Genomic DNA, 14,959 nt, shown 5'->3' with positions numbered 1-14,959 from the left:
GTTTGAGGAAGCAAGTTTGTGGCCCCTTAGCTGGTGCTGTAAAGTGCTCCTGCGCGCCATCGCGCGCGCTCCATTTTCATGCGAAAAAATGTTGTCGGCGCGTACACTCTGGGAGATGGTAGCGTCTCTCGGCAAACGATCGTCTTTTACTGGATATGCGTTTTGGATGGACCTTCCGCGGCCTGTAGGCGAGCTTTGTTGACAGCGCCTGTGGACATGCTCGCACATAAACTTCGGCAGCGACACTTGTCGGGTGTAAACTCACGGATTTGTAGAGTCGCGAATAAAACGACTATTATGATCGACGACAGTGGGTTCAGAGAAAATGATTTTAGTACGCTCACTATGTTATTATAGTTTTGTTGTTGATGAAAACATGACTGGCCGTGATAGGCCGGAATATTGCAGTCTAGAAATGAATAAAACACGCACACACACACACGAACGCGCGCACACACACACACACACACACACACACACACACACACACACACACACACACACACACACACACACACACACACACACACACACGCGCGCGCGCGCACGCACGCACACACACACACGCACGCACGCACGCACGCACGCACACACACACACACACACACACACACACACACACACACACACAAATCAAATGAACTGTAGACTGGAGAAGTATTTCTTAACGGCAAAAAAATAAACATGCAGTTTTTTAGGTCGCGGCAATGCCAAAAAATGTGAAGTTCTTGTTTATTCTAAAAGATAAGTAAAGTACACAGAAAAATGCATGTCTTAAGATTATTGGAGACAATTCTTTCCCCTCTCAGCAGTGGTGTATGATAGACGCCACGCCTTGAGCTAAAGAACAATGACCACCAAACAGATAGATCCTTAGTTGACAAGAGTTCTCACCATTGAAAACAGGACACCCCCAAATGATTTCAGGAAACGCTTTTTTTACAACACAAATCTCCGTTTATTTACTGCAACAATGAATGGAATTCAGCAGTAACAAATTGTCCACGAAGGCAGGTTAGCTTCATAATAATTTTGGAGCACTGGCTGTCGCTGCATTCTTGCTGCAGCTTTCAACTGGAATCATCATTCCTTCGTTATATCCATTATTTCGTTATCAACCGCTGCGTTATAACGAGGTTCGACTGCATTTCCGCTCCCTTCCTAGTAAAGTTGACAACAGAAAACACTGCCCCTCTGTTGGAATTATCAAGGCTTGGAAGGTGAGGGACCATTCATACTGCTCAAACTTTTTACACCAGATTTCTTTTTTCTCTCTTGTAGGTAATCGTTAAAGCGGCTCACTAGCTACATCCTCTAGTAATACTTCAAAGATTTTGCGACAGCTGTTTATGCCCATTTAATAAAATACAGAACATTTCTAAAATCAAAATTTTTAGGCGAGAGCAGGGTGTCTGGTCAAGGTCATAACGCTGCACCTACACGGAAGAGTAAGAAATGCTTTCCTTTTCCGGTATCGAAAGTGCTTTCGCAGTGTATAGCGAGTTGATGGGCACTGAAACAGGCGGTGATTTCTTTTAAATATCATTTGTGCAGTGATGCACACACGCCTTCTCGCCATACACTTAAGAACTAATGCGATTTTAAGCATCGTTCTACCTCGTTGCGTATGACGGAAAGTTAGTAAAGGAATCTCCCACGGCAGGAACCGTGGTCTAATGCGGTTTGGAAACGGCACAAATAATACTGTCCCGTAAATCCGATTCCTCTGAGCTAATGGGATTTTCTTTTACGCTAGCTTAGGTACCCATGCATAGCATGACGACTTGAAGAAACTGATGAAAATATATAGAAAAACGAAAAAATGGTCTTTTTGTCGGATAGAAAGCACTCTCATAGAGGAAAAAAAATGTATCAAAGGCGCCGGGTCTAGTACACTTTCCACGCAGGCTTGCCAGGAATGTGCATGCGGCATACATTTTGTGCGCCGATCTTGGAACCGGGCGTCCAACTGTACAGTTAAGGAACAAAAAAGAGTGTAATGCTTTCTTGACATTCCGAATTCTCTAGGAAGTGAATCCAGTCGCTATTTATTCGAACGTCTAAACACGTAATAAATGCTAGTGATGATTAAGGCAGTACTGGAAACGAGGACGGAGTGCGACAGCCGCGGAGAGACTGCACCAAGGAACGCTCTGTCCCTAGTTCCCTGGAACTGCCCAATTTCTGAAGGGTTACTTTCCAGCCCTATTTCGGCCACTTGACTCCCCGGAGAGTCACGCTTTTTGGCAGCGCCAGGAATTTTTACCGCTCCAGCTCCACTCAGTATCAACAAGTATAACGAAATGAAACCAAATCACTTTTTGGCGCTGTGCACAGAGGCCCTCAAGGTGCATGCCTTGGGCCATTGTGTCAATGCATGGGGCCGCAAGTCAACGTGTGTTCGGCTTCCTTTCAGTCAGTTATATACCGGGTGTCCCAGCTAAATGCAACCAAACTTTTAAAAAAGGCGGAGTGTCCTAGTCCAGTGAAACCAACTGAGGGTTGTTCATAGTCGCGTGGCCTAGTCTTGAGTATTTTTTTGCTCTGCAAAGTTAATTATTTAGTTAAGTTTAATTAGCTAACTTTTTAATTATTGACTTCAGGAAGAAAGTGGCAATGCAAAAGTTTTAGATCGCCTCGAAAAACCGCTAGTAGTGTTGTTTCCGTCAAGTTACGATTTACGTAGCTTCAATTATTGGCCTTAAAAGAAGGTTATCACGTGACCAGCTGCTAGCTCACTTCTCTGCCCCAATGGGCATTCAAAGTCTCATCGAGGAGAAGACTTCAGAGAAATCGGATTTTATTCTTTAAGGCGCGTTTTGGGACGTTGAAGTGGCACAGTTGTCATGTGGAAGCTTTTTCTTATTGCGCGGGTTATGGTTAAAGGCCGGTAAAAAAACTACTTTACGTAAATATTACTTTGCTGCAAATGTCTCAGTAAGCTGTTTCTCAAAACGATCTTCAACTTTTCCATTGACAGTTTGTTCCTCAAGTCAATAATTAAAAAGTTAGTTAATTAAGCTTAACTAATTAGTCAACCTTGAAGAACGAAAAAAATACTGCAGACTAGGTCACGCGACTCTAAACAACCCTCATTTGGTTTCAGATGGCTAGGACATCCCGTGTTTTTTAAAAGCTTGGTTATATTTAGCCGGGACACCTGGTATAGTACGCAGCTCGCCCTACAAGTGCGTGGCTGCCTTTGTATGAGGCAGGCAACATGAGTTTCGTGGCTAAGCACCTGTCTGAAAGTACTTCCAAAGGTGTGGATTCCAAACTGCAAGCAGAGGCACAGAATGCGCTCAGCGAAAGAGAATAAGACCCCCATTTCTACCAGTTCTCGAGTACCACACGCTTTAGCTGAGCCTTTTCTAGTAAACAAATTTAGTAAAGGTAAGACATAAACAAATCACGCCGCTTCGTGGCGCAATACAGGCAACAAAGTCTTCAGGACTAGTGAAAGCATGGATGCTCGCGGTACTTTGAATATAAGTGACTTCTTCATAACGAGTAAGAGAAGCCAAGAGAAGGAACGGCAGTTGGACTAATCGCTGTCTTTCTCAGCGAAACAAGAGAGACAGACAATTAAAATGGCGCAGTGGAACGCTTTCTCTAACCCTTATCGTAACCCACAGGGTGCGAACCGAGAACTGATATAGGCCCCCCATAAGCCGGGTTGGTTGGGATCCGCTTGGAGATATTAGTCGCAAGCTTGAAGGCGATTTGATATGCGCCTCCCACCGCGACAGCTGATTTGCGCAGAGCAAAAGATCACGTCGCCTTAGCATCTTCCACCGCGCGCTGTGTGCAGCCGCGAAGGGCCCGCGCGGCGTCGTCGGCGGCGTTCAAAAGGGCCGGGTGCAACCCCGGACAGAGGCCAGCTGGCCCCGCGCGTCTCCGGGGTCGCTCACACCGCTGCGGCGCCCGCGGCTCCCGGGCGGCGGCAGCGGACGCGCGGCCCGATAACGAGCCCCCTCCGGGAAATCGGCCCGCCGGCAGAGGATCACACACCGCTGAACACGTCCCCCCCCCCCCCCCCCCCACCCCCCTCCCTTTTTTTGTCTCCTGCGAAAACAAACAGCTGAGTTGACGGCACTTCTTGCGATAGCACGTTTCAATCTGAGACGTAGCTGATAACATCCCTGGTTTTTGTTCAGTGATGCGGAAAGACCTTCTTCCGCGTGGGTTCTGTGTTGAAGGAACGCGAGCGAATACTATCGCGCGCTCTACGGGAGAGCATAGGTGCCTCCGGTTGTGCCCGGCCTAGATAGCCGGAGGAGAGAAAAATAAATTGCAGGAACATAGGACAGATTTCAGCTCGAAGAAATGGTCTTTGAGTGCCGTCAAAAAGAGGACAGGGAGTGAACCGTCTTGACAGTTCCTCTTCGGTCATATCCTGCTTATGCGGCCGCTTTCATGCTGGATGTCATAGATAAAGTCTCCCACTAGGCGCCACCGGATTTCAACAACTTGCCCTAACTGCCGTCCTTGGTAAAGCAATGGCATGTTCGATGTATTGACCCCAGGATGCCAAAGATAATGTCGTGAAATACATAAATATTAAGCAAAACTGCGGCGCCTATGCATTTGTATGCTTCACAGGGAAACAAGAGGCGTTTCTCAAAGCTTCATGGCTTCCTTTGAGCGAGGTTTCTTTCACCTGATTTCGACAGCACAATCTCTAGCTCAGCGAAGGGCAGCTCCTTTCCCATAGTTTTGCATTCACGATAATCGTGAGCAAGGCAGTGCGAGTGTTGGCATTGCACGCGTGACAAAGCCTGGTGCATAGTCCAAACTGCGGGTCTTTTACTGACAGGAACCTTCACGCCTTCATAAAATTTTACGGTTTTTGTGAATCAGGCGAACTTCCCACGCCCTCATAGAGTGATGAAATACCATTTCATGACAGCCTTTTTGCAGAACAGAGCACCGCTGTCTAGAACCACTTTGACAACCGGTCCTCGTTAGACAATGATCTACCTGAGAAACTGAAGCGTGAGTGCCAATTCAGTACATTCAGTACGAATCTTCGCTCGCAGTGTAAACGCATTTTCTTTTCGCGTCGTCGTAAGCTGACGGGTGAGGAAATCCGTACTGCAAAGTACCGAAGTGTGGACTCCAGCGTCATGAATGCCCATGCTAGGAGACGCGGCGCGGTTGCCCCGTGACTGCCGTGAGCTTCCCGCGTCTTCCTTTGTTTACCGCATAAGCTTCGTTTCATGTCTTTGAGAACAGTGGTTATCATGTGCGTAATCAATGACTTTCTTCCTTAACAAACACCTTTACAGGACTTCCCTCATTCAATGTGAGCCAATGCAGCGTACCTCACAGCGGTATTTTTAGCTAACATTTTTTTCTTTCTGAGACCTAGCTGCCAATCAAAAAGGAAACAAAATTTTCTGTCGTCATAAGATTTTTTGTAGTATTTTGTTAATGAGTTTGTAGTAAAAACGAAATTATGCGTAGTACTGTGCTGTCCCTTGTCGTTGCGACACAACTACCGGAAAATACTATACTACTACAGAAAAATGCTACACTACTGCAGAAAAATCTATCGTTACAACCAGACGCCAAACCACTTGACGTATTTTGGGCACGACTCTGGCGTATGTTTCGACTGGGGCTTGCCTTTCACATGACACCCTAGCTTTCACAAGGCCACAACCATATTTTTATCTATGTAGGCCGGGATGAAAGTTTCTCGGGTAGGCCCAGCCATCTCTATCGGTCATCGTCACGAAGCACAGTTCTCTCATCGCGTTACCACCGGTAGCGGACTTCTGATTCAAATACCCAGACCTAAAACCTGAACCGCGGAGCTGGGGAAAGCGTTGGCCAAATGAGGAGAAAACCAATAACCGCTTGCGAAAAAGGCGCCGAGAGACAAGTCCCCGGAAGAGGAGTGCTCCGATCGCTCCGCTCCAGTGACCGAGCCGTCGTCACAGAATCTCAGGCTCCATTTGGGAACTAATCCATCGGCGTAAACGGGTCGCTGCCTCGGCGACGCTGCCGCACGCGGAAAAGGGCGCTCGTCGCGAGCGGCGCTAAGCGATCGGCGCTGGCGCCGGGATCCGGTCGCAGCAGCTAAGCCGTCAGGGAGCGCCCCGAGACGCGGGCCGGGGCCGAAGCCGCGCCGCCGAGCGGAAAAGCCAACACGATCCCCGCCGTCCCCCGAGGCGGCCCGCGCTTCAGGTCCGTTAAGGGAGGAGTTGTTGACACGACTTCTTACGGACACTAAGCTATGGGCTAACAGCTGCGATTGAAAAGGCTCCGACTGTTCAATGGCACTCCGCCGAGGACGCGCAAGTTAAAAGAGATCGCACCGGCGACGGCGCGCGGGCCGCCGCGTGCTCGTGAATCGGCGAGGACGACGCAGCGCCCGTCCAGGCTTCGCGCACTTCGGATCTTCGCCTCTTGGCTGTCGCAACAAGACACGGGCATTGTGTCGGCTCCGAGAGCAGTGCCGATCTGCGTCCCCCGAGGCCGCGGTAGTCAGCCGAAGACAGCGCACACTTGAAGCTTCCAGCAGTCGCCAGAACAAAGGACGCTGTGTCACTGGAGAGCCCCGTGCGCCGGATTAAAGTCTCCGATTGCGCAGCCAGTCGACTCTGCACCAGCGCGAAAATCCAATCTAGATGCTCGTTGGACAATTCGGTACTTCCGACCACTTATTGCTCTTCTAAGGCGTCACGTTGGTGTCTTTAAGTAAAGGGGGTCGAGATACCAGCCACTCGGTGCTACTCACGGCAAAGCATACTCACGGTAAACCAGCACACAAAGCAACAACTACAACAAGAAACGGAGCTGCGAATAGAAGACAAGAAATTTTATGTCAAGCGCTCATGAACACCCCGTTGCTTGCCCAGCAAGCTTTTCACCACAGGCCTCCGTCTCCCAAGCTAGTACTGTGTTGATCTCTGCGCGTCACTGAGAGCTGTTACCACAGCATCACGCTACCCCCTTCGCTGCCATGTTGCGAGATCAATTCGATGATGGCTATTTCGTAGATGTTGTAGATACTGTTACGTGAACTATTAGAGCACCACCAAAAGTAAAACAACGAAACGCATTCGTTTATGTCGGGTTTCTTGGAACGCCTACCTGCGGTTGTGATGGAATTCAAGCAATGCCCGTAAAACTTTTTCATTATCATTTCCCCTTTAACTTCAACCGTTTTCATGTACAAAATTACTGCAAAAAGCAAGCAAGGAATGCGGGCTCGATGTTCTCACTTGTAATCAGTATTGCTCTTAGAGCATTTGAAGCCACCACTGAAATAAATAGCAGCTCTACACAGTGGGAAGACAGCTTGAATTTTCGAGAAAAGCGACAGCGAAAGAACGAGCCCACTAGACATAGCGCGGCATTAAAGACAATAATACAACATTTCCTCGGAAGTCAAGAATAACACACACAAAAAAAAAACACTATAACGGACAATACTATGACGATGTTACACACACACACACACGCACACACAAAAGCAAGTTAAATTAAAAAAGCGAGAAGCTTCACGAAGAGAAGCCTCGCTATAGCTTTCAGGTTGAGTCGCACAAAGCGGGAGCGACCCGTAACACGAGCTCCCAGAAGCCTTGCTTATGTATGTTTTTTTCTCCATCTCGTGTAGACGAAAAAAAACCTTGTTCCATAGAGTTATTAGGTCAAAGCTGCCCTTGTGCAATTCAAATTGAGCATAATGCCTTGCTTATGCTCAAGTTTATCTTAAGTGCATGGTAGCATATGGAACTCGTTCGATGTAATGAGATGTCCAGTTGCTATGGTGATCTGCAGCTGACAAGACAACTCCGGCGTGGTCAAGTCTTGCTCGTTTCTGAACTTGAAAGTACAACATTCTGGGGCGCAAACTGTGGTTATCTTGAGCTACTGGTTTCCCTGAGGTCGCTACAAAGGGCAGCGTTACAGAACATAACTTCCGATACCCTGTTTTGCTCTCCATCCTGAAAGCTTAAAAAAAAAAAAAGTAGTCCTAATATCCCTCATGCTAACAAGAAGGTTTGTGCTGCGAAATGAACTTATGCGACAGCGAAAAAAAAAAGGCTTAGTTTTTTTTTCTCGCTCTCGCAAGGCACTGGGTGGTGTGATGAAAAATGCTGCAGACGTCACCTGCCACAGGAGAAAGCTTGGAGACGACGCACCAGCGGCTCTTCCACTGAAATAAAAAATAGCGACTGTTAGTAGCATCCACTTAAAACACAAGCACCGACAGCAAATTATCGGCTGCATGATTTCAGTCGCACGATTACGCTATAGGTTTGCGAGAATGCAAAGAATTAAGGCTGGGAGATCAAAAGAGGGCTTGATAACTCATGATATCTGCACCCATCACAGAATAATATGAAGGAGTATAAACGCTCACTGAAAAGCAAATTGCAGTTTAATAACACCTAATTTTATTTCATTTCATATTGTTATTTATAATATTACCATAAAAATTGTATTCCTTCCGGCAAAAGTTCTCCATCTTTCTTTGCGACTGTGAGAGTAAAATATTACTAGAGCAGGCATCCCGAGCAAAAATGTCCTGAAGTAAAATTCCTTCAACCCTTATGGAAGTGGCCCCTATCACATAGCATGCACGATTAAATTGATTTTGGAATAAGCTGAAGAGAGCTGTCACATTTTGTCCTGTTTCTCGTTCGCACCTTCGGAAGTCTAGCTTCTGAAGCTGACATAACGGATTTTCAAAAAGAAAGAAAAGAGAAACAAACTCCGAGCATAACGGGTCAGATTTAGGGAGCCCTTTTCACAAAACCGTTTGCGTCCACCCGCGCGCCTCAACCCGCAGAAATAAATTTTGCACAGGCAAACTGCCTTTTTCCTCCTGAATGCATGAACCTAGCGGTTAGCGCCTGTACATCTGCTTCTCCTTGATGGCCACGGTGCGATAAAAAAAAAAAAAAGAAAAGAAAGAGACTGCATCCCTAGCGCGGAAGGAAGCTGGCAGACTTTGATGGACGAGCCAGCGTCTTCAGCGATTCTCACTTGCACGGCGGAAAAGCGCGCGGCGAGGCGCCGCGAGTAACAAACTCGCAGCAAAGGATGCGGCCAGCGGCAAACCGTCATATTCAATTATGGGCGTATGCAGATGGCGCGATGCAGAGGTTGCTTCTTCTCGGGCGCCTCCTGCCCTATCATCGCGGGCACCCCTGGGACAAAACCGACGAGAAGCAGTCGCCTCGCTGACGTAGCAGAATAGTCGACATGGGCCAAGATATGCGCGAGATTTTCGGTGCCTCCCTTCCTCTTAGGGTAAGACGAAAAATCCTGACTGCATGGGAGGTGCTTCAGCGTCAGCGCCTGCCCGTCCCTCCCTCTCCCCGCTCGCCCGTTTATACCAGCTTAGCGCTTTGGCGCTGAGGCTTGACCCTTACATCTTAAAGCTGAAAGCTCCAATTTTATCACAATGCATCGTTTTCGAAACACGATACTGCTTTGCCATGCAGGTCTCCCAGTATATGAAATGTCGGGGCTTTTATAGGGCTCTTAAACACACAGTCGCTGGTTACCCGCATGAGGGGCGCTCATGGACTCAAATTAAGAGCTACGTGCTGACGACTGGTTGAGAAAAGATAATTAAGGCGGAAATGCTGAAAGAGAAGCAGCTAGTTTACTCCTGAAAACAGGAATGACACTCGCTCTCAAGCCTGTCTTCCGGCTCATCTCTTTTTCAACATGTAATATACTATACACCTTAGATACCAACGACACATGATAACAAATGCCGTTACCAGTATAGTTTAGGGTTATCGATATCGAAATAAAAAAAACCTATCCAGCGCAAGGTAGAGAGAGGGCAGGAAGATAGGTTTCTTGATAACATAAACTAAGTAAACAAGGGAAGGGGTAGCCTGAGGAGGATGCTTGGCCAACGTTTTGACAAGGTGGCTTGTCTTCGTCTTAATGTGCAATGGCATGTTCTCTCGGAAACGAGAGTGTCGTGCAAACGTTGTGCCTATCATCAGTCACTGCATAAAATGTGACGGATGCGCGAGTTTCGCAGAAGAAAACGTGACAGTCACTGGTGAGTGCGGTTTTCTGGTGAAGAAAATATGGCACTCTGGAGTTTGCTTGTGCCTTTTATTCGCATGCTGGTGATTTTGCACGAGTAAGCGGCGTGCATGAGAACAGAGGAATCAGATCAAGGTAGGTAGCTGTACTAATGCTTCGCCTGGGGTCAGAGGAGCTAGGCGCTCGCTAGGTGATTAACTGTCAGGGCTGAGTTATAGACAAGTAATTGAATTCACAAAAGGCATTCTATGTAAATCCTGCTCCAGGGTTTCAAAGCACTCAACTTTTTTCATATCAAATGCAGCTATAGTCGGATACAACTTAAGTCTGCAGTGAAGCTCCGCCCACATTCAGCCTCCGCGCACAAAACTCCTCCACAACGAAAAAGTAGTCCGCAGCTTAAACGCTTCTTGTTAAGTAAACAAGAAGACTATCACAAGAAAAAAATTATGAGCTCTATAATTTTGATGCATGGATTGTTTGATACAGTCAAACATTAAAAAGCTGGTTTCGTTTACAGTTGCGATTGGCCAGTGGAGTAATACAGGACGCCGCGGCCCGCGGTCCGTGCCCGCGGCCCAGCGTTAGCAACTGCTGTTTTTTTAAGTTGTATCCTACTATAGTTTAGAACTGACAGTGAATTCTTGATATGCAAGACGTTTATCGGCAATCGAAGCACTGAAAATTCTTGCTTATTCAAAACGCCAGTCATGAATTTTCGTCCTGTTGCACGTATGCGTGAGCGAATGAAAAGCGATACTGCAAGAATGAGTGAGTGAGTGAGTGAGTGAGTGAGAGTAAGTGAGCGAGTGAGTGAGTGAGTGAGTGAGTGAGCGAGTGAGTGAGTGTGAGCGAGTGAGTGAGCAAGCGAGTGAGTGAGTGTGTGAGCGAGTGAGTGAGTGAGTGAGTGAGCGAGTGTGTGAGCGAGTGAGTGAGTGAGTGAGCGAGTGAGTGAGTGAGTGAGTGTGTGAGCGAGTGAGTGAGTGAGTTAGAGTAAGTGAGTGAGTGAGTGAGTGAGTGAGTGAGTGTGTGAGCGAGTGAGTGAGTGAGTGAGTGAGTGAGCGAGCGAGCGAGCGAGTGAGTGAGTGAGTGAGTGAGTGAGTGAGCGAGCGAGCGAGTGTGTGAGCGAGTGAGTGAGCAAGCGAGTCTGTGAGCGAGCGAGTGAGTGAGTGAGTGAGTGAGTGAGTGAGTGAGTGAGTGAGTGAGTGAGTGAGTGAGTGAGTGAGTGAGTGAGTGAGTGAGTGAGTGAGTGAGTGCATATTTAAAGTAACCTTCCAAATAAAAGCTGTAATAGTGCCTCTAGCACATGCGTGTTTTTCAGCGTGTTTCCAGCCTCTCATCACATTTCATTTGTAGACGGCTCTACGTCGGCGTGTTGCAGGAAAACGATACTTAAGCTGTGTTGTAACGCTTGGAAGGCATATAGCACGATACGGACTGAGATTTTTACATGTTATCCCTACAATTTTGACGAATAGCGTCGCTTCAAGAGTGTTATTCATTCAAATCATCGCTTACATATTTAGACCAAACTTTAAGTATGGCCTCAGAGGCTTTTTTTTTCATTGTTGTTATTACTGCGTAATAATAACAAACTTAAGCACAAACAAAAGCGATTATAGTCGCATAGGCATTTCTTTTTTGCTACCATAAGCGTGTAGCAGCGCTAACTAGGAATGTCACACTCATTTATCGGAAACTGTGGCCACTGCGGGAATAGGACGACGGCGGCTTGCTGTTGTAAATGACACTTTGGTTTCCCCTAACTCTCAAGGGGTTGCACATGCATTCGATGGTGCGAACCATGCATGACGGCGTGAAACATGAACGAATACACGCGCAATGGAGGAGTAGCGCCTGCTTCGCTGACTTGCAAGGCTTGTAAAGCAGGAAAGGGCAGGGGGGGGGGGCACGGTAGCTTTTTTATTCTTCTCCACGGAAACCACACCAGCAGAGCACTGCTCCGAAATGCATTGGCTTCTAGAGACGAATCGAAATTATTTTATGGTGACAATCATCACCCATGTATGGCGAGAACAGTAGCTCGCGCATGCCTTACAATCAACGGGACACCACGTAATATCTGGCCATCTTGGCACTCACTTCTGAGACTGTTGGTGCTATCCTGTGTTAATATTTGCGCGCTCATCGCCGGGAGCCAGGACCAAGTTATGTGAGAGGCTATCAAGGCTGCGGAAATAGCAGGCTTGATGACGCATGTCTTCTTACCCTTCTTGGCATGAACGTGTAGGCTGAGCTGCAGTTCAGTCATTCACTTTTTTTGCTGTTTGCTTTTTGTTACTTTACAACAACCACATGTCGCCGGCAGGATCTGAACCCACGACCTCCGAATTTCGCGTCCGATGCTCTACCCATTGAGCTACGGCGACGGTTGTCTAAATATCCTGCTTTCTGGGTGTCTATGTTGCATGTAGCCTAACCTTAAGAGTGTTCCCCAGCGCCACCCTCATCCATAGCGGCGGACGTAGTACGTACTGTATTCTGTATTACCGCAAGTATCACGTGAAACGTGATCGATATGTGTTCGTGTGCGTGTGTACACGCCTACGATCTACTTCCGGTTACAATTTTCTCCTACTCTTTTGCCTCCTGCATTGCAGTCGCTATGCATGCCTGTAATGTAATTTACTAGTGCTGCGACATCGTTAATTCTACCACATTATGGTGAGATCAGAGCGTGTTGCGTACGTGCGTGTCCTTAGCGCAGAAACTGACAATCCCGAAACGTAAGCATGCTGGGTCATGGTTCATGCCGGCTGAAGCTGGCTGTATTGAGCATGCTCTGAAAACGCGCGCCTGCACTGGCTTAACGCGTTGGTGTTTGTTTTTTCGCCGCATTGTGAAGTGCTACACCCTGTCCTTTTTAGCAGATGGCAGATGTTATTTTTCGCACAGAATGTAAAGGCTGTCAGCGAGCTAGCAAACAACTCATACGTACATGCCACTGTGTGCACAGCGCGTTTCAATACATCGCGCTGCATTCTCAGAGAAAGCTTCGCATTATTTCTGTTATTTTGATTGCACTTTGTGAGAAAGCACGCTACAAAGCACAGCACAGCTGACGTCGCGTTGGTCTTACGATCAGTGATGTTACTGCACAAATAAATTAGTAAAATAAGCGACTTCCGTAAAGCAAGCGAGCAGGGCGAGAAAGCTGGAACCGGAAGCAGTGGTAGGAGACGACTTTCCATCACCCTTCTAGTATACTTTGGAAGCGAACCTCATCCATTAAAAACTAAAAAGAATAAAGCAGCCACCAGTCATTAAGGGATGACATGCTTCTGAAAATACACCTCGGCCAAGACACTCGCGGACGTGCATTGTGTACGTGTGCGTGCCCCCGTGGTTAGATCAGAGTGCAGCTAATGGGCGTATATCTCTGGATTCCGACTTCTACGGCCGCACATACAGTATATACCTGCGCAAGTGTTAGGGTTTTTTTTCTCTTTGTGTTTTTCTTTCTCATTTTTATTGTTTTTACATTTTTTCTTTTCTTTCTATTGCCCCCTCCAGTTATTTTAAATGTTTTTTGTAACTCAAGAGCATTGTAGCACCTCCTTTACAGAGTCCATAACTACTAGCGTGTAACCATCATTCATTACTCCAATAAAGACTGGTAATCAGCGAAACTGTAGTAAACCTTCGTTATGTTTTTCAGCGTGTGTCAGTGTATCTTTAACCATACGTAAGTGTGCACGTTTTGCCGTAAGATCATTTGGAAGAAAGCGTGCCTCCGATTAATTTCACCGGTTGTCATTGACATGTGAGCTTGTGTCTTCTAGGTCACAAAGAAGCAGTGCATTTCGGACGACAGGGTGCAGCTCTGCTTTTCCCGTGGTGGCCACAAAATGCGATAAATGCGTGCGACATCCGTTGATGATGCTGTACACAGTACTACACAGTTCATACGAGATTTTATTTCTAGATTGATTTAATATGTCTCCGGCGAACAGCGCCCAACCTCTTTTGAAAGTAAGTTGTTACGCGCGCGGTTTTAGTAGAAGAAAGGAGCTCCCTTCTGTTTTTGTTTCTCTTGTCTGTTCTACTCTCTTGACAACATAACACTTTGCATACCCGAAACTTGATGCCTACAAAGCGCACCAGGTCACATGTCGAGCCCCAGACGGTACTTAAAATTGACTTTCCATATTCTTGCTGCTTTCATCGCCGTCTCACTCTCTGATTCCGCGGCTCGAAGCACAAGGCGAAATCTCACCGGTGGCTCTGACAGCTTACCTTTCGGCCGTCGCGGTACTTGAGCGAGCCTTCAATCACAGTCCTCGGGTCGCACATGGTCGCAGCTGGGACAGAAATCCGTTCAGTGCCGGGCTGCGACGCGGTGCCGCTGTGGGTCGTCCCTTTCACTCGGCGCTTCCCAGGCGTCGTGCATCACGCGCACTCGACGGCGTTGACGTGCGCCGTGGAGGCGCGTCACGAGGCCAGCAGCAATCCGCGGACGCCGGAAGAGGCAGCAGAGCGGGCCGCGGCGCCGTGTCGTCGGTGGAAACCGTGGTGGCTCGGCGCCCCGCTACGGGCCGACGCACCGCGTTCAATCTGGCCGCCTTCTGGCGGCTGCCGGGGCGCCCGCGTCAGGCGAGGCGCGCGCCCTGCGCCCGCGCTGATTGGCTGCGAGGCCGCGACTCGGACGCTACCCTAGCGGCGGAGCTGCAGCCAGAGCGGGCCTCCGGGACGCGACGCCGAAATCGCGAGGCGCGGCCACCGACCACGTGTTGGTGGATGTTGTCAGTGTTGTCGGCAGTTTTGTTGCGGAGCGAACTGTGCCGGCCGCTCGCGAGAAGCAAGCCCCGGTCGATTGTGAGCAAGCACCCGCGCTGGAAATATGACGGCTCTTTGTTCCGTTCGCCGTTGAGTCAGGCCTGCCGTGCGCGATGAGTCGCCTCACATCGCT

The 14,959-nt window shown here is 48.1% G+C and overlaps 1 protein-coding gene across 2 annotated transcripts in view; it reads right to left on the bottom strand.

Annotated features, from left to right (window-relative positions):
- LOC149351416 (uncharacterized) overlaps window positions 1-14,630 on the bottom strand; it is a 241,766-nt gene extending 227,136 nt beyond the window's left edge. For both annotated transcript variants that reach the window (XM_089580744.1, XM_089580745.1), the window contains exons 1-2: window positions 14,287-14,630; window positions 8,125-8,170 (exon numbers count right to left, since the gene is read on the bottom strand). In XM_089580744.1, coding sequence (XP_089436870.1) covers window positions 8,125-8,170; window positions 14,287-14,343 — 103 coding nt within the window. In that variant the 5' untranslated portion in view covers window positions 14,344-14,630. The remainder of the gene's footprint in view (window positions 1-8,124; window positions 8,171-14,286) is intronic.
- Window positions 14,631-14,959: the final 329 nt, after the last annotated feature.

This window comes from Amblyomma mixtum, chromosome 3, assembly GCF_055824585.1.
Source record: "Amblyomma mixtum isolate Tamu chromosome 3, ASM5582458v1, whole genome shotgun sequence".
Taxonomy (NCBI): Eukaryota; Metazoa; Arthropoda; class Arachnida; order Ixodida; family Ixodidae; genus Amblyomma; species Amblyomma mixtum.
This window is presented reverse-complemented; position numbering and strand designations above follow the sequence as displayed.